General features: G+C 41.6%; 1 protein-coding gene and 1 long non-coding RNA gene across 2 annotated transcripts; one reads left to right on the forward strand and one right to left on the reverse strand.

Moving 5' to 3' along the window:
* Positions 1-7,399: 7,399 nt before the first annotated feature.
* LOC309478467 lies at positions 7,400-8,213 on the reverse strand. The gene is made up of 2 exons (XR_014198997.1): positions 7,769-8,213; positions 7,400-7,719 (listed from the first exon to the last, which is right to left on the reverse strand). It is a non-coding gene; the product is annotated as an uncharacterized lncRNA (long non-coding RNA).
* A 10,741-nt stretch (positions 8,214-18,954) lies between these two features.
* On the forward strand, positions 18,955-22,419 carry LOC309477934 (uncharacterized protein). The gene is made up of 5 exons (XM_082141450.1): positions 18,955-19,674; positions 20,632-20,700; positions 20,916-20,999; positions 21,308-21,397; positions 21,589-22,419. The coding sequence occupies exons 1-5, from the start codon at positions 19,526-19,528 to the stop codon at positions 21,947-21,949; spliced, it is 753 nt and encodes a 250-aa protein (XP_081997576.1). The 5' UTR covers positions 18,955-19,525; the 3' UTR covers positions 21,950-22,419.
* The last annotated feature ends 1,937 nt before the right edge of the window (positions 22,420-24,356 follow it).

The raw sequence follows: 24,356 nt of genomic DNA on the forward strand, positions 1-24,356 counted from the left end.
ACTTGTATCAATGAATGAATTGATGCTTTCAAACACATCGCATATTCATACTTTATAAACTGGTTTTATTAATACAAAATTAAATCTGAATATTCTGAATAAATAAACAGTAATTCTCTGATTTTCCCAAATGCCCTTCCAGTGACATTCCAATTCCATGACCATTCCAATTGAAGTTTAATGCTGTTTTTGTTTTTTATCCTGAGTAAAAGTTGTTATTCTTTCATAAGGTATTGTGACATGTGTAAGTAACATGACTTCTCTAAAATCATAATGTCTAAAAAAACTAATTTGTTTTGCAGAGGCTCTTAACCCTCTGGAGTCTGAGCGTTTTTTTGGGCCCTGGGGGTGTTCTGACATGCCCTGACATTTGTGCTTTTTTCAGTTGCTTATAAACATATTAATGGCAAAGGTGTAAATTCACTCTATATAGCACAAACAGGACTACAATAATATGTGAGCCACATGTATGTACATGTTTTCATTTTTGAGAGAATAATGTTTATGCGTGGTTATCGAAAAAACTAAAAATTAAAATTTTTGAAATAAGACCACAAAACACATACTAAATATGTGGCAATAAGACTTTTGACTTATGGATGTCGTCGCCTATAGTTTTTTCTTCAAAATTATGTGAAAATAGTCTTGCTTTATCGTTCACATAAAACCATACATTGATTTAAATTGATGTAAAACAGGTTTTGCTTGGAAAGCCAATATGCGAGGGGGCGTGAACGAGGAGTGGTTTACACCTTAGAATACACCCACTCAGCATAATGATGAGCCATTCACTCAGGTGTGACACTGACTGAGCCACAATGAAAGGACAAAAGATATATTTAGAAGAAGACTTATATTGACCATTTAAGATTTTGCTTACATCTATCTTGTAAATATGTTTTGCTATTTTATTAAAATGGTTACAATTACAACAATAATTACAATTTCAACAATATTTCAAGTGTACTCTTTCTTTGTAAAAAAAAAATGATTATAGGCCCTACATTTTATCTATGTATTCATTAGTTTGAATATAACCAACATTGGAACAGCTAACATCTTAGTTGATGACGTTATTTTTGACAAAAATCGTATTTTATATATAGAAATGGCTAAACAAAAGCTTATTTGATGTGGCAGTATATTCTACAGTAAAAACTGTACCCAAATCTACTAAACAAAATGTTGTCTTTCATATTTCGTCTGACTGTAACGTTGTTTTCATGAAATATTAGGGCATATTGTTAATTTGCAGTTTAATACGTTGCTTATACAAATAGCCTACATTTTATTTCAACATTCAGTCGATGTTTACTTATCTCAGTATAGCAATACAGTTTGCTAAAACATCATCATTCATTCACACACGCGATTTAAATTTAAACTGTCTTTGCCAGCTGTGGTAAACAGCGCGCATCTGTGCCGTTTATTCATTCATAAACAGAAACCCACGTGAAGAAATTCACGTGAGAAGGAAAAAACTTACTTGTATTCCTCAGCTCGCTCCTCGATATACCCGCACTTCTGAGGGACATTTTCGATTAGTATTATTCCTCACAGCGCTGCAAGACGGTGTAAACAAGTAATGATCTAAATAAACGTGTGTGTTTTCTCGAGCTGATGGGGGCGTTCACAGGATTGCCTCAGCCATTTGCGTTTGAATAGCGCGCGCTCTCCGTGGGCGGGGCCGATTATAACGTAATGAGATGAGATGAGCTCGACTGGAATCGCTCTCTTTTAATACAGATTTCACAAGATGAGAATAATTGTTTTTTTATATAAATGACTTCATTTAAAAGAAGAGAATTCAAGCTTCATGCCTGTCTGTCTGTATGTCTGTTTGACTGAGTATTCGCTGAGTTATTGTTAATTTTCGGACGCGTTTCAGAATGGACTTCACTGGCAGAGAGAAGGCAGAACTCGCTTCGTGTTTATTTTTCTTTATTTGGCAAAAAGCACAACACTTTGTTTTTATTGTGAGTATACACAAAAATAATACACATTTAACAGAATCGATTGATGTATGAAACTCCTATGGAAAATCAAAGTCAACAGAGTATTTATGAGTTTCTTTTACACTAATAAAAAAAAAGCGAGCTGGTATCGCCGGCGATACAGCCGACCTCAGGGGGTTAAGAAGACTGCACAGATCAACTGGCAAGAAACTGAGAGGGAACTCTCAAAATAGTCTGGGACAAGAGATGGAGGAGGACAGTGTCCAGAATGCACACATGACTGTCTGCAGTGTAAGCTGTACTGATAAATGTATAATTGCTGCTTCTAACTGTCCCCAATTTATTTCCTGTTCAAATGTTCAAAGCTTTCAGTAAAGACTGGGTCAAATACAGGTTAAAAGTGTATTTTAACAATTAGGTATATAACTTTAAAGAGATACTCTTTAATCTGACATAAATCTGCTTCTTTAAATATTGTCTCTGGAATTTCAGAATATAGCATAATATGATGGGTAATTTCAATAAAATTTAAATTTGAAAAGATTTCAATCTCACTGTGTGCTCTAATGCTTTAAAACTTGTTTGTGTGGTGTTGCTACTCATTTAGATGGAACCCAGATGATCCCTAGTTGGGCCACATGCATTTGATTCCTAGTTGGGCCCCACCTAAAGCCCTGTGAAATCCTGCATAAAACCTAAATGAGTAAGTTGCTTGGGCCAACATGGAACCCATGGACAAACCCACTTACAGCCCGTATTTCTGCCCATATAGTAACCTTGTAGTACCCACTAAAAAACTAAATTTGGGACCAAGATGGGTCTTGTGCATGTAGCCCAGTTGGGGCCCACCTGTTTATAAGTACCATCCTATATGAAATCCATGTGGGCAGTTGGTATGGGGCCATTATGGAACCCGCGGAAAATCCCATACAGAGCCCATTTTTAAGCCCATTTCAAACCCACATGGGCCCCATATACAAATGTTGGTGGGTTTAAGCTGGGACCGAGATGGGTCTTGTGCATGTTGCCCACTTAGGCCCCACCTAGTACCAAGTGCAATCCTACATGAAATCCATCTGGCCAATTAACATGGGGCCATTATGGAACCCACGGACAATCCCATACAGAGCCCATTTTTCAGCCCATTTCAAACCCACATGGGCCCCATATACAAATGTTGGCGGGGTTAAGCTGGGACCGAGATGGGTCTTGTGCATGTTGCCCACTTAGGTCCCACCTAGTACCAAGTGCAATCCTACATGAAATCCATCTGGGCAATTAACATGGGGCCATTATGGAACCCATGGACAATCCCATACAGAGCCCATTTTTCAGCCCATTTCAAACCCACATGGGCCCCATATACAAATGTTGGCGGGGTTAAGCTGGGACCGAGATGGGTCTTGTGCATGTTGCCCACTTAGGTCCCACCTAGTACCAAGTGCAATCCTACATGAAATCCATCTGGGCAATTAACATGGGGCCATTATGGAACCCGCGGACAATCCCATACAGAGCCCATTTTTCAGCCCATTTCAAACCCACATGGGCCCCATATACAAATGTTGGCGGGGTTAAGCTGGGACCGAGATGGGTCTTGTGCATGTTGCCCACTTAGGTCCCACCTAGTACCAAGTGCAATCCTACATGAAATCCATCTGGGCAATTAACATGGGGCCATTATGGAACCCATGGACAATCCCATACAGAGCCCATTTTTCAGCCCATTTCAAACCCACATGGGCCCCATATACAAATGTTGGCGGGGTTAAGCTGGGACCGAGATGGGTCTTGTGCATGTTGCCCACTTAGGTCCCACCTAGTACCAAGTGCAATCCTACATGAAATCCATCTGGGCAATTAACATGGGGCCATTATGGAACCCGCGGACAATCCCATACAGAGCCCATTTTTCAGCCCATTTCAAACCCACATGGGCCCCATATACAAATGTTGGCGGGGTTAAGCTGGGACCGAGATGGGTCTTGTGCATGTTGCCCACTTAGGTCCCACCTAGTACCAAGTGCAATCCTACATGAAATCCATCTGGGCAATTAACATGGGGCCATTATGGAACCCATGGACAATCCCATACAGAGCCCATTTTTCAGCCCATTTCAAACCCACATGGGCCCCATATACAAATGTTGGCGGGGTTAAGCTGGGACCGAGATGGGTCTTGTGCATGTTGCCCACTTAGGTCCCACCTAGTACCAAGTGCAATCCTACATGAAATCCATCTGGGCAATTAACATGGGGCCATTATGGAACCCGCGGACAATCCCATACAGAGCCCATTTTTCAGCCCATTTCAAACCCACATGGGCCCCATAAACAAATGTTGGCGGGGTTAAGCTGGGACCGAGATGGGTCTTGTGCATGTTGCCCACTTAGGTCCCACCTAGTACCAAGTGCAATCCTACATGAAATCCATCTGGGCAATTAACATGGGGCCATTATGGAACCCGCGGACAATCCCATACAGAGCCCATTTTTCAGCCCATTTCAAACCCACATGGGCCCCACATATAAATGTCGACTGGGTAAAAGCTGGGACAGAGATGGGTCTTGTGCATTTTGCCCACTTGGGTCCCGCCTAGTACCAAGTGCAATCCTACATGAAATCCATCTGGGCAGTTAACATGGGACCATTATGGAACCCGCGGACAATCCTACATGGGGCCCATTTTTCAGCCCATTTCATACCCATATGGGTCCCACATACAAATGTTGGCTGGGGCACAACTCACGTAAAGTTGATAATTCCGCGAATAACTGCAATTGCAGATTTCAAAAAGAGATGGTGACAAAGAGGAAAAACTACGGACTGCAGCTTTAAGGAATGTGACCAGAAAAAAGAATTTATGGTTATGGACGATTTTAAAATAATCTTGGATAACAAATCAGATCAGAAAAAACTTAGTGAAAGGGCCAACAAGAGTGACCAATTCCTCACACACACAAATAGATCTGATGTTTACAAATAGGCCAGAGAGAATAATAAAATCATATAATCTTCTGACGGGAATATCTGATCATAATATTACTTTACTGGTACGGAAACTTACAAGAAAACGTTTTGATAGTACAGTTAAAACAAAATGTAATCATCAGAGAATTCCAAAAAATGTAATTAATAACTTTCAAAATGCCCTTCGTCATATCGATTGGTCAAATATTCTGTATAGTGAAGACATTAAAGTCCCTGTAAAGGCAATAAAATAAAAAAATTCTAAACACATTAGAAATGTTAGAAATGTTTTGCTAAAACATATTACAAAGACTGTGAACTGTGAAGTACTGAATTGTGGAGTTAGACCGTTAAACAGTTTTTCACCATTGCTGTGTTCCGGATTTTTTGGGCGGGGCTAAAATGGGGGCTCGATGACGCACTGAAGCCCCTGAGCTCCTGGACACGCCCCTACTTGATGACGCACTGGAGCCCCTGACGCTGTCCCCTCCCCTAACAATATAAATAGAGCACATTCACATCATTTTGCCGATCGCGAGTTACTGTCAGTACTGTTAGTTACTACCATAGATATCATATAAAGGCTTTATATAATATCTATGGTTACTACAGCCTACAATTTGCTAGCTAGGTATGCCTCATCACGGAAATGCATATAACCTGGATGCGATCACGTACAAAACAGATCACTGTCCTTATTTAAATTTCCGAAAAACTAACGCATCACATCAACAAGAGGTGGATTCATTTTGTGAAGAGCCACCTTGATGGAGAGCTGAGGATCACCGCCAAAACCTGCCTCTGTAGTGATCATTTTACATGGGATAGTTTTATAAACTTTCGTCGGAGACAACTGGGATTCACTGATAATCCGCTGTTACTGGTGAATGGGGCCGAGCCGACTATCTTTCGCCTCGGCCTTCATCCTCCCGTCGCGCCGACAACTGGTGCCATCGTTGGCAGTGCGTGCCCACCAATGAGTGTAAGTTGCCTTGTGTGCTTATGTTATAATTATAGTAGGTAGTCCAGGCTCGAACATGTATGGCTTTGTAAAAACAATTAAGCTGCTAGGATCATCCATTCCGGCTGTAGCGGTGACAGACAGTTGAGTGTGGCGACGGTAGCTTTCCCGCGAGTGGGCGTGGTTTCAGCGCAGCCAGCGGACACGCCCCAGCATTTGAGAGCAGAGACTCCTGCTCATTTTTTCAAGATTTTGATAGCTTATTTTATGTACTTGCCGGCTTTTTTTTTCTTTCAAATTTGGCTGGGTGGCTAATAACACATTTTTCTGTGGTGTGACAAACTCAGAACACATACTTAATTTTGACTTTACAGGGACTTTAAGAATAGTAGTAATATGTTTCTCATAACTATTGATAAAGTAATATCTTAATTTACAAGGAAAGATAAAAATAAAACCAGACAAAAGAAGACATTACCTTGGCTTAATGATACCCTTTGCCAACAAATGAAAGAGCGAGATTTTGCTTTGAAGCACTTAAATCAGGTCATAGTAGCGATAAGCACATTTTTACATCCTTAAGAAATAAAGTAGTAAGAAATATAAGAGAGGCTAAAGCAGAGTTTTTTTATTAGAATAATTGATGACGCAAGGGTTTAATGGGTAAATAAAATCTTAAACTGATTGGAAGACAGATGGATCATGGACCAAGTGAAATAAAACTTAAAGTAAATGGAATTTTAATTCAGGTTCAGGAAAGGATAGCAAATACTTTTAATGACTTTTTTTTTTATAAATTCAGTTGAGGAACTGTCTAAAAGCTCCTCATCTAAAGATATTGCATGTAGTCCTATCAATCTTAATAATCCAACTTTTAGAATACATGAAATATCTGAATCTGAAGGCCACAGGAGAACGGCGACAGAAGAGAAGCGGCTTCTAGGTGGCGAAATCGGAGCCTATTTATAGACATAGCCCATTCTGGTGGGCTCTGACGCGCTGGGCGCGAAGTCACCTGATTGGGCTGCGTGTCAGAGACGCTTCGCCATAGGGTGTGCAGTTGCCGCAGCACAGCCAATGGGTGAGCTAGACGCACTGCTGTGTTCGCTGTGCAGCTGCACTGCGTTTTAAATATAGGCTTCAATATTTCTCGAGGAAAGTAGTTTCCCCACTGCGTATTAGCTAGGGGTTGAACGACTTCAGATTTTTTGAAGTCGACTGTTATGACATCAAAGTCGAGTCGACGTTGACTAGTCACTCACGTCATTCATAAAAACACAAGAGATGGGACTGCTTTGCAACATGCCCCAATTTGCAATTTATTAGCAGAAAATGATACAGATGCTGACAGACAGTTCATATTATGTTGCAACTTAACGGTAACAATGCAACAATAACTCCCGTTTTAGTGCAAACATTTTTTAGTGATGCATTATGTTGGCATAACAATGCCATTTATGCAAGATGGGCTGTAAGTAAGCCTACTCACTGTCACAGTCCTGCTCATTCACAGTTTTTACTTTTCGATCATGGTTTGCATGTTTAGTGAAGTTTCTAATTGACCGTTCGCAAAGACCCTCCCCCTTTAGTTACTGTTGCTATGTCCGACAGAGTGAAATATACATCGCGGAGCAGAGAGGACACTGACAATGTGCTGACAAGACAGGACAGAGCAGGTTACTTTTAATATGTAAACAAAGTCTCAACTTTCATATTTGGTCATTTTATAAAGAAATTTAAACAATAAATACCGTTTTGTGGCTCTTTAACGTGTCGTGACAGATCGCTGTAGAGCCTCTTAAAGCTTCTCGTGAACCGATCTTCTCTTCCTTCTAGTTCATTTATAGCATCAAATAAACATGAATGAACAGAAGAAGGAACGTTGTTTTAACCGTGGAAAGACGTCAGTACACGGCGTTATTCAAGTTCAAATCCTCCAACGTTAATCTACTAACTCTCCTGACTGCTTTGTCGGACAGAAATGGCGGATTCGGCGGATTATGATTGGTCAGATCGCCTGTCAATCAAACTCCCTGCGAAGGGTAAATTTACTGCTGTCGAGATGATTTGCATTCCTCACTTAACATTAGCGGATGCCTTTTCAGATGAGTGTGCATTGCACTTGTACTTTTGTTGTACTTCAGGACAGACTTACTTTCCAAGTGACATTTTTACAAGCTTCATCTTTAGTGAAGTATTTCCACACACTTGATGGTGACAATCATAGTGTCACATGATCAACGCGACTAGTCGACGTCAAGCTTAAAGCGTCACAGCATTGCATTAAGGTCGACTAGTCGACTAATCGACTAGTCGGTTCAACCCCTAGTATTAGCTACGCAATACGAAGTGACCTTTCTCAAAAGGGAGCTGTGAAAACGCTGACGGCGTGCACATGCGTACGGACTGCTATGAACTTTAGCGTTACAAACTGTGCGCTCCACTAGGCCGTTTGATTGTGGGTAGTTTGGGCAACTGGTTTTGTGAACGAAGTCCCAGGACATTGTGAAATCTTTAAACTCATTACTCATGAACTGTCTCCCATTATCTGTGAAGAGGGTTTGAGGTGACCCATGAACAGAAACATGTCTCTTCAGCTTCAGTATGACACTTGCTGAAGTCAGATTGTGGAGCTGATTTAACTCGTACCAGCCTGAATAGGAGTCGACAAGCACCAAGTATTGGTTACTGTTCCACTCAAAGATATTAGCTGCCACTGTTGACCATGGTTGACTTGGAACATTATACAGCTGAAGTGGCTCTTTCTGCTGGTGGGGTTTAGTGCTGTTGCATGTGGCGCAAGATGTGATGTAAGCATCAATGTCTTTTGTCATGGTAGGCCAAAAGAATATGCCACGGGCACGTCGTTTGGTGGATTCAGCTCCAGGGTGAACCCTATGTACAATTTGTGTGTATTCAGGCTGAAGTGTTTCTGGGATGACAACTTTGTGGCCTTTCCACACAATTTCATCGTCAGTGATCAGTTCATGTCTGTATGGGTAAAACGGCCGCATTGCTGGGGGAACACTGTGCAGTTTGGCTGGCCATCCTTGTCTGATAGTATTCACAAGCATTTGTAGGGTAGAATTGTTGATTTAAGAATCTTGCTTTCCCCTGTTGTTTAATTTCATGGAAACAGACACCAGTGATTTTGCCAAGAGATCTCGTATTTATTTATTTTATAAAACATAGGAGGAAGAGACAATGGACCAAGCTAAGGTCTAATTCAGCTTCTCAGTCATCTTTCCTACATTTCCATCTCTTCCTGATTTTCGGACAAACAGGGCTTGGTTTTTATATCCCTGACCAAGGAAAAAAACTACATCACCATAGGAACACATACATTCAGCAGGAAAACATATGGTTTCCATTAACGTTGGAATGTATTCCCCTTATGCTATGCATATACATTTCAGTCCAGCAGCAGCACACACTCAAGTCCAAAGTCTCCCAAAGTCTCTCCCACATATTCACAAAATACAATGAGTACAAATAATTATGAATGTATATAAAGAGTATAAAAGAGATACATAATACTACTGATTATGAATATTAATAAAAGATAAAAAAGTAATAATAATACTAAAAACAACAGTAAATGATGAAATTTGAGTCTTCAGTCCCTCCACTGGAACTACGGCCGTCAGTTCCACCATCATTCCCAGGTTGCGACCCTATAGAAGTGATAGTGAGGAGGAAAAGCAGACCAAGAAATAGAATAGAAGACAGAAGAATAGAAACAGAAAAGAAGAAAAACAAAACAAAACAAAGAACAAAATAACAAAGAACCCCAACCATGTTATGTCCCCGTACTATGTGTTAATTTAACATCTATGTGTAAGCATTTAAAAATGAACCCCAATCATCTAAGAAAAGAAAAACTAATAATTCTTCCGCCAGTGCCTTGACTCGTATATTACTTAACTCCTCAAGTTCCTGGCCAAAACAACAAACTAAAATAAACGTTGATCTTAAAGGATTCTATCCCTCGGGGTAGAAAATCAGTAAGCGGGTGTTCATTGTTTGTGAGGTTGTGTTTTGTATGTAGTGTAGAATGTGTAAAATCTCTTATTTCACACAGAATTTCCCGTTCCCGGTTCTATCCATTTGGTTTTATCAATATGTCTCGTATTGAGAATAACTTACAACCATCTCTAATCAATGTCTATGGACTTGATTCCTGAAATGGAAGCAGAGAAATAATTAAACATCACTTCTTTATTCCCAATCTTTAAAGCTAATGGATGAACAGTGCTCAATATCAGGCCATAAGCCGTCATTATCATTTTGTTCATTCACTAAGCAAGGTTTAACTTGTGACCAATGATACCATCTATCTGTTCCTACACCCTTCCCTTTAAGGCAAACACTTGTATCGGTTGTTAAGAGTATCTCATATGGTCCCTCCCATCTAGGCTCTAAACCTTTCCTAGCAATGCGTTTGACCATAACAAAACTGCCTAACTCAGGAATGTGTGGAATATCAGTAGTGGTATGTTTTTCATCCCATTGCTGTTGAGCTTCTCGCACTTTCTTATTATTGTCTTTGGTAGCTTTGTCCAGCATTGTTAGATAGCGTCGTAACTTCTCTTGGAACAAAGTAGAATCTCCTCCCGTTCCCGCAGGTGGCGGAGCATCAGGAGGTAGGACCATTGCTCTTCCAGTCATCAGTTCAAAAGGAGTTAGTCCTGTTACTCTGTTTGGAGTTGCTCTCAAGTTCCACAGAATAGCAGGAAACTTATGCCAACCTTGGCCAGTTTGCAGAATGGCTTTGGTAAGAGCGGTTTTCAACGATCTGTTCATTCGTTCTACCATGCCTGAGCTTTCCGGATGGTACGGAATGTGAAACTTCTGTTTGATCCCCATCAATTTCATTGCTTCCTTCATCAGTTTTCCAGTGAAGTGAGTTCCATTGTCAGAATCAATTTCATATGGAAGACCCCAGCGAGGAAAAACTTCTTCCACCATTACTCGTGCTGCCGCTTCAGCTGTGCAAGTTCTCGTAGGGAATGCTTCCACCCACCTAGTAAATCTGTCCATGATTACTAGAATGTATTGGTACCCTCCACTGGGTGATAAAGGTCCTGTGAAATCGATTTGGAGGTGTGTCCATGGACCTGTTGGTCTGGGTGCATGTGACATTCGCACCTTTACAGATTTTCCCACATTTGCTTTCATGCAAATTAAGCATCTTCTACAGTAATCATCAATGTCTCTCATCATTCGTGGCCACCACCACGTCTCGCTGATTTGAGCTTTCATTGCTTTTGCTCCAGCATGCACTTTTCCATGATACAGCTGCATTAGTTCTCTTCTTGTTCCAATCGGCATCACCACTTGTCCGGTTGGAATTCTCCAGATGCCTTGATCATCCTCTTTCGCTCCTGCTTTTATCCATTGTTCTTTCTCTTCATCTGTCTCTGTTTGATATGACAGAAGATGATGCTCAGGATTATCTTTGCTGTTTTCTTGTACCATGGTAACAGGAGTAAGAGGTAGTAAAGCTGCTTCTCTAGCTGCTGCATCTGCTGCCGCGTTTCCTTGACTTTCTTTGGACTTGTCTGATTGATGTGATTTTACTTTGATCACGGCTGCTTCTCTTGGTAAGTGACATGCTGCAATCAAGCGACGAATTATGGAAGCGTGTTGTATTTCGCTCCCGCTACTAGTGATAAGTCCACGTCTTTTCCACAGAGCAAGATAGTCATGGACCACGCCAAAAGCATAATGACTATCTGTGTAGATGTTGACTCGATCTCCTTCTGATAGTTCAAAAGCTTCCGTAAGTGCCGTGAGCTCAGCTACTTGTGCAGAAAATTGCCCAGGAAGAGCTCCTTTCTTCACAACAGTTCCATCAGCTTCCACTACAGCCCATCCAGTATGTCGTTTTCCATCAACGTAATAACTGGATCCATCAACCCATAACTCCTTATCTGGATTTTCAAGAGGGATTGGATTAACAGGACCATGGCTTTCCTCTTCTACTTGTTTTTCACACTCATGTGGTGTTCCCTCATGTGGTTCTAGCATCATTGTTGCAGGGTTAAGGGATGTGTCTCTGATTATTTCCACTCTCAAATCCTTGTTCAACAAAGTTGCTTCCCATTTTGCTCTTCTTGCGTCAGTTATGGTCTTGATGTTTGTGTTGTTCAACAACGTCACTATACTGTGTGGAGTGTGAAGTATGATAGTTTGTGCTCCTATCAAATTTTCCACAGCATCCACTGCCCATGTGGCACCATCGAGAGCTTGTATACATCGTGGTTGACCAATCATTGTGACAGGAATCTTTGTGGAAAAGTATCCAACTGGTCTGTATCGATCACCTGGTTTTTGACACAGTACTGCTGAGTAGGTCTCATTTCCCACCCTGGTCCACAAATGGAATGGCAATCGTCCATCGGGAAGTCCCAAGGCTGGGGCTGATGTCAGTTTCTCTTTCATAGATATAAATGCTTCCTCAGCTTCTGGTGTCCAGGTTATCTGCTCCACTCCAGGCTTTCCTCCCTTGTACAAGTCGATGAGAGGACTAGAGATGCTGGCAAAATCAGGTATATACTGGCGACAGTAGTTGAAAAGTCCCATCACCTTCCGTATTCCTGTAACTGTTAGAGGTTTTGGGAGTTTCCGTAATGCCTCTACACGCTCTGTTGTCATTCTCCTTCCCTCGACAGATATTTCTTGGCCCAAGTAGATAACCTTGGTTTTGGCCAACTGTGCTTTGTCGGGGTTGACTTTGAATCCTCCTTTCCTAAGGGCTTGTAGGACAACATTCAGAGCAAATATATGGCTGTTTTCATCTGGGCTTGCAATCAACAAGTCATCAACATATTGGATGCAAACACTTCCTGAACTCTCAATTTCAGCTTTTCGCTCCGTTAAGAACTGATCCAAAGTTCTATGGAATACCACAGGAGATAAATTTAGCCCTTGTGGGAGTCGGTTCCAGACAAACTGTTTTGCCCCCACTGTGAAGGCCAATTTCTCTTGTGATTTTTCGTCAATAGGTATAGACCAGAAAGCCGACAGTACATCTAATACTGTGAAAATTCTTGCGTTTCCTGGAATATCATTCAGAATGGTGGCTGGATTGGCCACAATAGGATGCGGTTTTGGTGTTACACTGTTAAGTCTTGTGTAATCGATGGTTAATCTCCATGAGTTATCCGATTTCTTGACAGGCCATACAGGACTATTAGTGGTTGATGAAGATTGTCTGATGATTCCTTCAGCTTCCAAGTCTGCCACTATCTCTTCCACAGCTTGTCTTGCTTCAGGTCGGATAGGGTATTGTTTATGAGGGACATGTATCGGTCCCTCAATAACAACAGGGTCAATGTTGGCTTTACCGCAATCCAATTTGTGTTTAGCCCAAACATCTGGATATAAACTGCACAGAAGTCCCCACACACCATCTTTTCCCCAATCTCTGATAATTGGTTTTGCTGTACCAACAGACGTTAGATTACATGTGCGATCTTCGTGTGGTATTATTCCAGCTGTTGTAGCGATTTGACGACTGTCGGTAAATATGATCATGTTCAACAGTGGAAGAATGTCCATGCCAATAAGGCTTCCTTGTGAGTTCGGACCCACCCAGAAGGATGTCCATAAGACTTCATCTTCATGTATTTGCAAAGGAACTTGTATACTTTTGCAAAATTTAGTGATACCTCCTCCAACTCCTTCAACTTCCATAGTTTCATCTGCTGTAGGTAGGTTCAGATCTGTTATCGAAATCGCCGCTCCTGTGTCGAGCAACACGTCACATGGGTGGCCCCCTATTAATGCATTAACGAAAAGGCGATTGTCTCTTTTCTTACTAATACAGGGGGCCGCTAATTCCTATTGCGGACGCATAATTCCCTCTATGAGCTGACGGACTTGCGCTTCAGTCCACATCTTCCCTTGAGAGGTTTCATCATTTTTTTTCGCACTGACTTGTTTAAATGATGGACCTTGACCTTCTGCTCCACCTCCTTTAGCCCAACAATCTTTTATTGAGTGGCCACGCTTTCCACAGTTGGTGCAGAAAATCATCCTCTTCTTTGTGTCCATGTTGTATTGAGCTGTTGCCACTCCTCTTCGATTTGGCTTGTTTCCTTCTTCCTTGTTTGATCTCATAGCCATCTCTAAGCGCCCAGCCCATTGTAAAATCTGATCATATGTCTCACCTGGATTGACTCAAAGTGATAAGGCTTGTTGGTATTTTGTACTAAGTCCATCCACAAGTGTGTCAGTGAACTGTACATCATCTCTGTCAGGTTGTTTCTTAGCACAGAGAGCCCATCTCTCGTAAGCATTCCACTTACGCAGAGCATATTCATCTGGAGATTCATCATCCTTTTGCTTAATCAATGTCACTAATGTGAAAGGAATTTTTCCACTGCCCAAGATTTCTTGGATTTCTTTTCGAAACACATCTAATGCTTGCCAAAGACCCAGGGGTCGCCCCTGGTCATCAACCCACAAATTTATCCATTGGGCTGTGGTTATCGAAGCTGGCAAGCGTTCCCATCTGTCTCTTGGGATTTTAGCTTTCACAATGGTGTGTATGTCTTTTAATGTCATTTGATGTGCTTCAACCAGAGAGTCTAATTCTCGCCAAAACTCCGTGTTTGGATCTTGTCTCTTCAGAGGAGGCAAGGCTGTGAGAATGGCTTGACGTTCTCCTGGTGTGAATGGTCTCTCTTCTGTCATCATTTCAGATTGTAAGTCTTCCCTTTTAATAACAGGTGAAGAAAATTCAGGACCGATCTTGTCAACTGTGATCATGTCGTCATCTCTTGTCTCATCATCCCAGTCAGATCCATAATTACGAGCTGGTGTACATTGCAACATGTCTCTGTTTGGCTGGGCTGATTTAGATCTTGTTATTACTGGAGCTGCTTGTGCAGATGCAATGTACATCTTGTCAACTGGACCTCCATTTGATCTCGAAGGTTGAGACTGTGTCACAGGTTTAGATGAACTTGTATATTGTTCAGGCAAAGCTGGATAGATTAGTTTATAAGGAGGAGGCGTTACTGTGGTTGCGGATTTCACTGGTAGTTGTGAATATTTTCTTTCCGCTTCAGTTATTATATTTGTCCAATCTGGATCAAACGAATCATCATTGGTTGTATTTTCTCCATCTGAACATTTAATAGACATGATTTTGTTCAACTTATTAAATGCTTCAATTTGAGGCTTCATTGCTTCAGCAAGTGGAACTGGACCGCCATTTATATCACAACAAATTCCACCTTGCTTTACAATCCAATGAGCTGCCAGTATTGGAAATGCTTGTGATTTTATCTTGTCTTTTTGAAACTCGAACCAGTGTAACTGTGCATCCATATTTGCATTTATGTCAAGTCCTTTTTTCAAAAGCTTAGCTTGTTTCTTGTTCTTTCTTTCAAGGTACCAAGCCGAAATTGTTCTGCTGTTACAGTCACTTTCTGCCATCTTGCAAAGTTACTTTGTGCTGCTCAGAACAGCAGGGATGTGTGTGTGTGTCTGTGAGTGTGTTTCTCTAAGGGTGGGGCTATGGTACTCTGCTTCTCTCTCGCTCTCTCTGTATATTATGTGTGTGCGCTCAAAACTGCAAGCCTATGTATGTGTGTGTATGCATATGTGCATGTATGTATGTGTGTGTGTGTGTGTGTCAGAGGCTACCCTTCTTCTCTCTCTCTCTCTCCCTCCCTTCTCCAAACTACAGTATGTGTGTGCATGAAGGTATGGAGCAAATTCTGAAGGGAGGGGCTGCCTCACTCTTTCTCCCTTTACAGAACAAAAGAAAATTTTATAGAAAAGTTAACTTCAATGTTTTTCAGTATTTTGTTTAGGTTCCAGTTAACTCAAAACAATTTTTTTTTATATTTTTTTAAAATATTTGTGGATTTTCTCTCAGATTAATTTCTTGTTTTCTTTTTCCTTTTTTTTTCTTTCTTCAAGCTTACTCTGATCAGTATCCTCAAAATATTTGAACAGCTTTACGGTCAAAGTTGGAATGCACGCGATCCTAACTATTTTAACTCGTATTACTCCAGTGTATTAACGTGCTTTAGAGTTTTACCTGCCATCGTTTTAAACAGACTCGCCACACTTTAACCACTCATGTCAATCGAGCTTTGCTTGTGTTTCACCTCCTCGCCTCGAGTACGAATCTTCCGTGTGTTGGATATATTTTAGAGATTACTCTGCCATCGTTTTAAACAGTCTCGCCATATTATCCAACCACCAATCAGTGACAACCAGCAAATAATAGTTTTACCGTCTTACAGCTAATTCTCCCAAATTTTTGACTAGATGGTCTTTTTTCTAAAAAAGATCCTTCTCAATCCCAGCATATCAAATAACTTTAGAGGTTTACTTTTCAGAGAACTTAAATAAGCCAAATTAAATTGAATTATTTTTTTATTTTTTATTATACTATGTTTTATATTCTTTGGCAAAACCACAGGCTCCTTAAACAACACAGTTCTTTTTAGCAGTTACAGTCATTGTCTCTAATCATCAGGCAGACTTAGAACTTTTATATAAGGAAAAAGTCTTACCTTGAGACAAATTCCTGGATATACTATCCTGTTCGTTCGTGACGCCAAATTGTTGATTTAAGAATCTTGCTTTCCCCTGTTGTTTAATTTCATGGAAACAGACACCAGTGATTTTGCCAAGAGATCTCTTATTTATTTATTTTATAAAACATAGGAGGAAGAGACAATGGACCAAGCTAAGGTCTAATTCAGCTTCTCAGTCATCTTTCCTACATTTCCATCTCTTCCTGATTTTCGGACAAACAGGGCTTGGTTTTTATATCCCTGACCAAGGAAAAAAACTACATCACCATAGGAACACATACATTCAGCAGGAAAACATATGGTTTCCATTAACGTTGGAATGTATTCCCCTTATGCTATGCATATACATTTCAGTCCAGCAGCAGCACACACTCAAGTCCAAAGTCTCCCAAAGTCTCTCCCACATATTCACAAAATACAATGAGTACAAATAATTATGAATGTATATAAAGAGTATAAAAGAGATACATAATACTACTGATTATGAATATTAATAAAAGATAAAAAAGTAATAATAATACTAAAAACAACAGTAAATGATGAAATTTGAGTCTTCAAGAGTCATCTGCTGTGTGGCGTTTAAGTTCATCCATGCGTGATGGTGAGATGTTGCAGACATTCATTACCTCAAAGGTAATGGTTTTCCTCCTTGGACTGATGCTGTACGGATGCCTGTAGGACTCATGACAAGGGGTCTGCTATGTACATGTGCTTTCCTTTTTTGTAGACTAGGGTGATGTTGTATCGTTGGAGCTGTAGCAACATTCGTTGGAGTTGGGCAGGAGTGCTGTGTATTGGACATTTGATGATTGTCACCAAAGGCTGGTGGTCCGTTTCAATTGTCACAGGTTTTCCGTAGATGTAATCGTTGAACTTTGTGCAAGCAAAAACCACAGCAAGTACCTTTTTTTTCTATTTACGCATAGCGCATTTCAGTTTGCGTGAGGACTCGTGAAGTGTAAGTGATAGGCTTACTGTCCTGCAGGCATGCCGCTCCAAAACCAAACTGTGAGGAGTCGCATGTTAAGGTGACGGGCTTGTCAGCGTTGTAGTACGACAGGACAGGGGGGCATGTTAGGCACTTTCGCAAGGCATTGAAAGCAATCTGGTGCTGTTGCAGCCAACACCATACTGTGTCTTTGTGTGTTAGCTGGCAGAGAGGGGCAGATATGTCACTGAGATTAGGGATGAACTTGCCCATGTAGTTGACCATGCCAAGAAATCTCCGAAGAGCGGTAGTAGTAGTAATAATAATAATAATAATACGTTTTATTTATATAGCGGCTTTCCAGGGCTCAAGGACGCTTTACAATGAACAAGCAACAATAATGGCAATGTACAATGATAACAAACAAAACAACAGTAAGTAGATGTGAGAAAAAGTACAGTAAAGGAGAATTATGTATACGGGGCAGCATTCAGCAGAATACAATCAGACACAACGAAATGTAATACAACTTGAGAACGGTAATATTCAGAAAACAAGTGAGTTTTGAGCATAGTTTTAAATTCTCTGTGGAATTTGTGGGCTCTGGCATTTCACTGATAGCTTTAGTCTTTGATGGATCGCCATGTAGGCCGTCACTGCTGAAGACATGGCCCACATAGCTTACTTCTGTCAGTCTGAATTTGCATTTCAGCGGATTTAGCCTGAGATTTCCAGCACTCTTTCTAGGTTGTCGTTCTGTGTGTCCACCAACCAATATATCATCTACTATGACAGCACATGGGTATCCAGCAAAAATTTGTTCCATTGAATGTTGAAAAACTTCCAAAAGCCAAGTTTATGCCAAAAGCCATCTTCAGGAATCTGTATCGGCCAAATGGGGGTGCTGAATGTTGTGTGTAGTGATGATTTATGGTCTAGGGAGATTTGCCAAAACAAATTTTTTGCAACAAGCACAGAAAAGATGGTGGAATTTGACATTTGGGCTGCAACTTCTTCAACCGTTCTCATTGGGTGGTGGGGGCTTTGAATAGCTGTGTTTAAGTCTCTAGGGTCTATACAAATTCGGATGTTGTTTGAGTCTTTTTTTATGAGCGTTAACGAGTTTGCTTGCCCATAAAATCTTTAAGATATTAGGTTAAACTTATTTGGCTTGCTGTCCACTGAAGAGGGGCTCGATGAAGCAGCTTCAACTCGAGCTCTGATATACCCCCCAGTGGCTAAATGTAGGATATGATAATTGAAGGGCAAGGTACCTGAGATGAAGGTGGAGTTTGGGGAGGTGGAGGGATACTGGAACAGCTGATGCTAGAGAGAGGTAAGCGGCTGCTTATATACTCAGGCTGTTGATTGAAAGATTAGATGGGCTCACTCCTCCCTAACTTGCGTTTAGGAACTTCATTAAGTGTAAGTGATAGGCTTACTGTCCTGCAGGCATGCCGCTCCTAAACCAAGGAAGAAACCCACTCCTCTTAACCCTCTGAGGTCGAGAAACGCGCCCACGCGTTTTGCTGGATTTTTTTCACATAGCAGCAACATAAACTTTAAAAAATCCGTAATTTATGGTCATATAAATAAAATAAATACATGATTATAAACTATAGAGGGTCTTCTTTTTTTGTGTACACTCACATTAACATCAAAACCTTGTTTTTATTTTTAAATAAATAAAATAAACAGGGTGCGCTTTCAGCTCACTCTGTCTCCGCAAAAATCTTTCTGGAACAAGTCTGGAAAACTCAGCGAATACTTATCACACAACCATGAAACATGCGTCTAAAGAAAGCTTTAAATTTCTACTTTTAAATAAAACAGTTCACATTCAAAACAAATATTCTCCTGCAATGTAATCTGTATGAAACTAAAGTGAAGTACAGTTTCTCCCGTCTCATCTAATTATCTGTAATTAGTTCACGCCCTCTCGCAGAGCGCGCTATTCATAAGATAATGTGCTGAGGTGATATGCAAAATAAGGTAAACGCCCCCTGAAATGAGTTCACACCCACTCGCAGAGCGCGCTATTCATAAGATAATGTGCTGAGGTGATCTATGCAAAATAAGGTAAAAAGCCCCCTGAAATGCTTTAAAACCAGCTAGTTTCATTCACTCACTTTCCTGCGCCGTTGGAAGATGACGCGATACACCAGTGAGGAAGCCCTTCAGCTCGTCCTGGATAGTGATGAAGAGTTCACTTTTTCCTCAGAAGAAGAAGAGGACTCTGACAACGAACGTTTGTATTTTGAGGAGCGACTTGATCCAGGCGTGGATATTTCGGATGAGTAAGTCTTTTTAAATTTACTTGCATTAGTTGACAAGCTATTTTGTATAAACGTAGGCTACATATTTTACTGGTTGGACCATTTCCATACTTGTCATTCAGAGTAATTATATTTAAATGGTCTAGGCTATGCTTTATAAAGTAGGAGAGAGGCTTCATGCAGTCTGTTTTCTTTCGTTTTTAATAGTTTTGTTTAAAATAACACATTTCGAGCTTTCTATATATTTCTCTGGTATTTTAGGCAAAGCTTATGAGTTTGGGTTCATTTATGAGGCCTCCAGTTCCTGCTATTTTTAATTCTTATGTTTTAAATACAGGCATTTGGTTGATGAAACAACTATTAAAATTAAGATACAATTAATACAAAACGAAATTCACTTTAAAGAAAGGCTTTATACAAAAAATAAACTTAATGAAATGGTCAAAATCTTCTCTGCCCACTCCATTTGTCTCGCGATTGCGCATGATCTTACTCATGCTTTTCACTTTTCATATAATCAACATAAATGAAATAAAAAAAAATAATGATTTTATTTAAACCTAAATATGAACTAAATTGTTTTATTTAATTTTAATGACTAGGCTACAACACGTAGGCCAATTAGCCTACAGTACAGAGAAATTAGTTGACAAGCTATTTTAAATAAACGTAGGCTACAGATTTTACTGGTTGGACCATTTCCATACTTTCCATTCAGAGTAATTTATATTTAAATGAAGAGTGCTTGCAAATATCTATTGCAAATGTGTGTATGTGCTGAAATGTGTAAATATGCCCAGCTGATGAATTGCAAATGTGTTAATGTTTGCGTTGTGCTATCTCCGTAATGGCCCATTACACACAATATATGGCTACAGCACGTGTCTACAATTATTTGCATCAGTTATTCATATAGACTAATGGTAATATACTTTGAAATATTTATGTTATAATAGTTTTCAACTTTTTTTAAAACAGGAATGTAGCTGCATCTCCTTCATCTGCAACTCGGAGGGCGCGCAGCAACACAGTTGAACGTCAGAAAGAGTAAGTACATATTTACCAATGTTTGTGCAATTTTGTTTATATACTTATTACAATATGAGCCTGTATGAATTTATTTATTTTTAGAGGTTGGTTGATAATGTTAAATTTTTTTCTTTGTGTTATCTTATCAGCATGCTAATGCCCAACAGTTGTGCATGTGCTGGAATAGTACTCTAAAATATATGATAATAATAGTTTTCAACTTTTTTTGAAAGGAATGATGTAGGTTGCTCACTCTCACCTCTCACTGCAACTCGCACTAAGAGGGCACGCAGCAACACAGACAGAAATCAGAAGGAGTAAGTACATATTTACCCACTATTTTACAGATGTTAGACCAATTTTGTTTATATACTTAGTGATGCTATATGTACATGTGCCTGCCTGTGTGGATTGCCAGACACAATTGCAAAACACAATTACCAGACACAATTGCAAAAATTGTGGTGTTATGTATGCACAATATTACAATTAGTGATTGGTAATGTTAGTATAAAAGAGCTTATTTTTGTTGTTTTACCAAAATGCTGACTGTCCATCAGTTATGCATGTGCTGGCATAGTACTTTGTTCAACCTTTATTAATATTAATATTATTATTTTTATAGGAATGTGGTAGCATCACTCTCAACCTCACCTGCAACGCGCACTGGGAGGGCACGCGACAGGTGTCGTTCAGTTTTGAGAACAACTGAAAAGTAAGTACACTTATTCCCTTTCTTTCAGATATTAGTATAATTCTGTTTACATATTCTGGTTTTACATAGTCCATACAAACATTATGTGTCTGTATGGCTTTGCATCTGGCCAATGTTACTTATAATGATTGAAATGCAGTTGTTATATTTTGTGTAATAAACATGCTCACAGTTGTTTGTTTGTTTTACAGCTATAAAGGTGATGGTGATCATCAGACACCTGTTGCAAAGAGGGCCAAGACAAACATTCAGACAAGCAACAAGCAGTCTACTCTGTCATGGAAAACAGAGACTGACATTGATATGGTTCCACAGACTCTGAGATTCCTGCCTGCACGGGAACCTGGACCACAGCTGAGTCCTGCTGATGCACACACTCCTCTGAGTCTCTTCAAAATGTTTTTTTCTGAGAATGCAGTGTCAACTCTGTGCCACAACACCAATGCTCAAGCTGCTGGTGCAATTGCAAAAGGCCGCAAATATAAATGGACTGATGTCAGCATCAGCGAGATGTACAGATACATTGGGCTGTTTTTTACATGGCCATGGTGAAGATGAGCTCCATCAGCGACTACTGGCGGCAAGACAGTCTTTTCTCTTTGCCTTTTCCTGCCACAATCATGTCCCGGGACAGATACCGCACCATTTCATGGAATGTGCACATGAGTCACCCAGATGCAGATAAAGAGAATGACAGAAAGAGGGGCACACCTGAACATGACCGGCTTTTCAGGGTCAAACCTCTCATGGACACCATACGTCATGTTTGTAAAGCCATCTATCATCCTAAAATAAACTTAGCTGTCGATGAGAGAATGGTGGCATGCAAAGCACACACAGGTATGACGCAGTACATGAAAGCCAAACCAACCAGATGGGGTTTCAAGTTGTTTGTTCTTGCAGACTCATCAAATGGATACACTTTGGACTTTTCTGTGTACACAGGAAAGAACAACTTTCCTTCAGGCCATGGACTGTCACATGATGCTGTAACATCTCTTTTGGATTGTAAAGTTTTAGGCTCTGGGTGTCACGGTTGTTGAATGCATTGTTTTCTTCTTGTCTCGTGTCATTGTTGTTTATGTGTGAGTGGGCGTTGTCCCGCTCACGTGTCCGTCAGCGCTCCAGCTGATCATCATCATCATCAATCACTGTTCACAGCTGCGATTCATTTCCGTTCCTATATATACTCACACCATTCTCTGTTCCAGTGTCGGATTGTTTGTTGATGTCCTGTGACTTGGCGTGTCTGTTTCCCCGTGGAGTTGCCGTGTCTGTGTTCGCCTTGCCTTGTCTTCCTGCCGTTGTGTTCGTCATCCTTGGGTTCACCGCACTCCAGCACCGGGATTGGGATTCACCACTATCACCGCACCAGCGCACCACAGACCATCAAGTCCCTGCCTGAGTCTGAATCGCCGCCTTCCTGTTCTTTCTGTTGTGTGAACTTTGGAGAATAAATATCACTTTGAGTATCTGCGATTGCTTCCTGTTTATTCTATCATGACAGAACAATCCGACCATTCCATGGAAGCAGCAGATGGCGCCGCAGCAACGATGGACGACTTTGTTCGTGCAAGTATTCAAAGGATGGACGCTCAGGACCGCCAGCAAGGAGAAGCGGCGCGCGCGATTCAGGCTCTCGTCACGCAGGTGTCCGAGCTGACCCAGCGTTTTCAACAGCTGCAACCTCCCGCTGCGCCAGCCGCACCGCCCGTCCCTCCCACACCACCGATGCCCGCCTCCCAGTCCGAGCCACGCCTCCCGACTCCTGAGCCATACTCTGGTGAGCCTAACTTTTGCCGGCCGTTTTTGACTCGATGCAGCATGCATTTTGCTCTCCAGCCCAGAACCTTTGAGAGAGAGAAATCTAAAGTGGCGTTTGTCCTCACGTTACTGACTGGGAGAGCGGCACTATGGGGGACGGCGGTGTGGGAGAACCAAGAACCATGCTGTTCCTCGTTCCAGGAGCTCTCTCTGGAGATGAGAAGAGTTTTTGACCGCCCGGTTGCGGGGAGAGAGGCTGCCAGGGTCTTGTCTGAACTACGTCAGCGAGAACGATCTGTTTCGGATTATGCCATCGAGTTCAAGACCCTGGCGGCCGAGTGTCGCTGGAGCGAGGAAGCGCAGTGGGATAGGTTCCTGCATGGGCTGGCCGACCGCGTCCAGAGGGAGATCTACGCCCTGGACCTGCCCCCCTCACTGAACGGACTCATCGACCTGGCTCTGAGGGTGGACGCCCGATTAGCCCGGGTCGGACCACGCGCTCCACCCAGCCTGCCTCGTGGGGGGGTGGAACATCAATGGTCCAGCGGCATGGACGCGGCCGGTCCCTCCGATCCCGAGCCCATGCAGGTGGGTCGAGCTCGGCTTTCCCGGGAGGAGAGGGAGAGGCGGAGATCCCTTGGCCTTTGCCTGTACTGCGGGGGCGCGGGACATTTCGCTAACAACTGCCCGGTAAAAGGCCAAGCCCGATAGTAAGCATGAGGCTACTATCGGGTGGGATCTCCGCCGAAAAGTCCTCATCCACGTCCACCATCCTCCCGGGAAGACTTAGATGGTCTGGTCACGATCATCACTGCACCGCACTGGTGGACTCCGGGGCTGAAGGTAATTTCATGGATCGCACCTTTGCACTGCAGTTTCAAGTCCCACTCAGAACACTTCCCCAGAGAATCACCGTACATGCACTCAATGGACAGTCACTACCTACCATCTCCCAGGCCACCGAGAACATCACGCTCATCACCTCAGGGAATCATGCAGAGACGATATCATTTTTCATCACGGACTCACATCACACACCCATTGTCCTGGGTCACCCCTGGCTCAACCAACACAACCCCCGCATTGACTGGAAACAAAGATCCATATCAGCCTGGAGCGCTGAGTGTCATAAGTCTTGTCTTGTGTCTGCCTGTTCTGTTGTCTCTGTTCCTGTGTTGCAGGAGGAAGCAGTGGA

This window comes from Leuciscus leuciscus, assembly GCF_965113295.1.
Source record: "Leuciscus leuciscus genome assembly, chromosome: 16".
Classification (NCBI taxonomy): Eukaryota; Metazoa; Chordata; class Actinopteri; order Cypriniformes; family Leuciscidae; genus Leuciscus; species Leuciscus leuciscus.

Bases quoted from the DNA above. Each gene is read 5' to 3' on its own strand.
- LOC309477934 (XM_082141450.1), top strand. From the start codon at position 19,526: ATGACGCGATACACCAGTGAGGAAGCCCTTCAGCTCGTCCTGGATAGT. The intron at 19,675-20,631 runs GTAAGTCTTTTT...TTTTTAAAACAG, and splicing joins GGCGTGGATATTTCGGATGA to GAATGTAGCTGCATCTCCTT. The intron at 21,000-21,307 runs GTAAGTACATAT...TTATTTTTATAG, and splicing joins ACAGACAGAAATCAGAAGGA to GAATGTGGTAGCATCACTCT.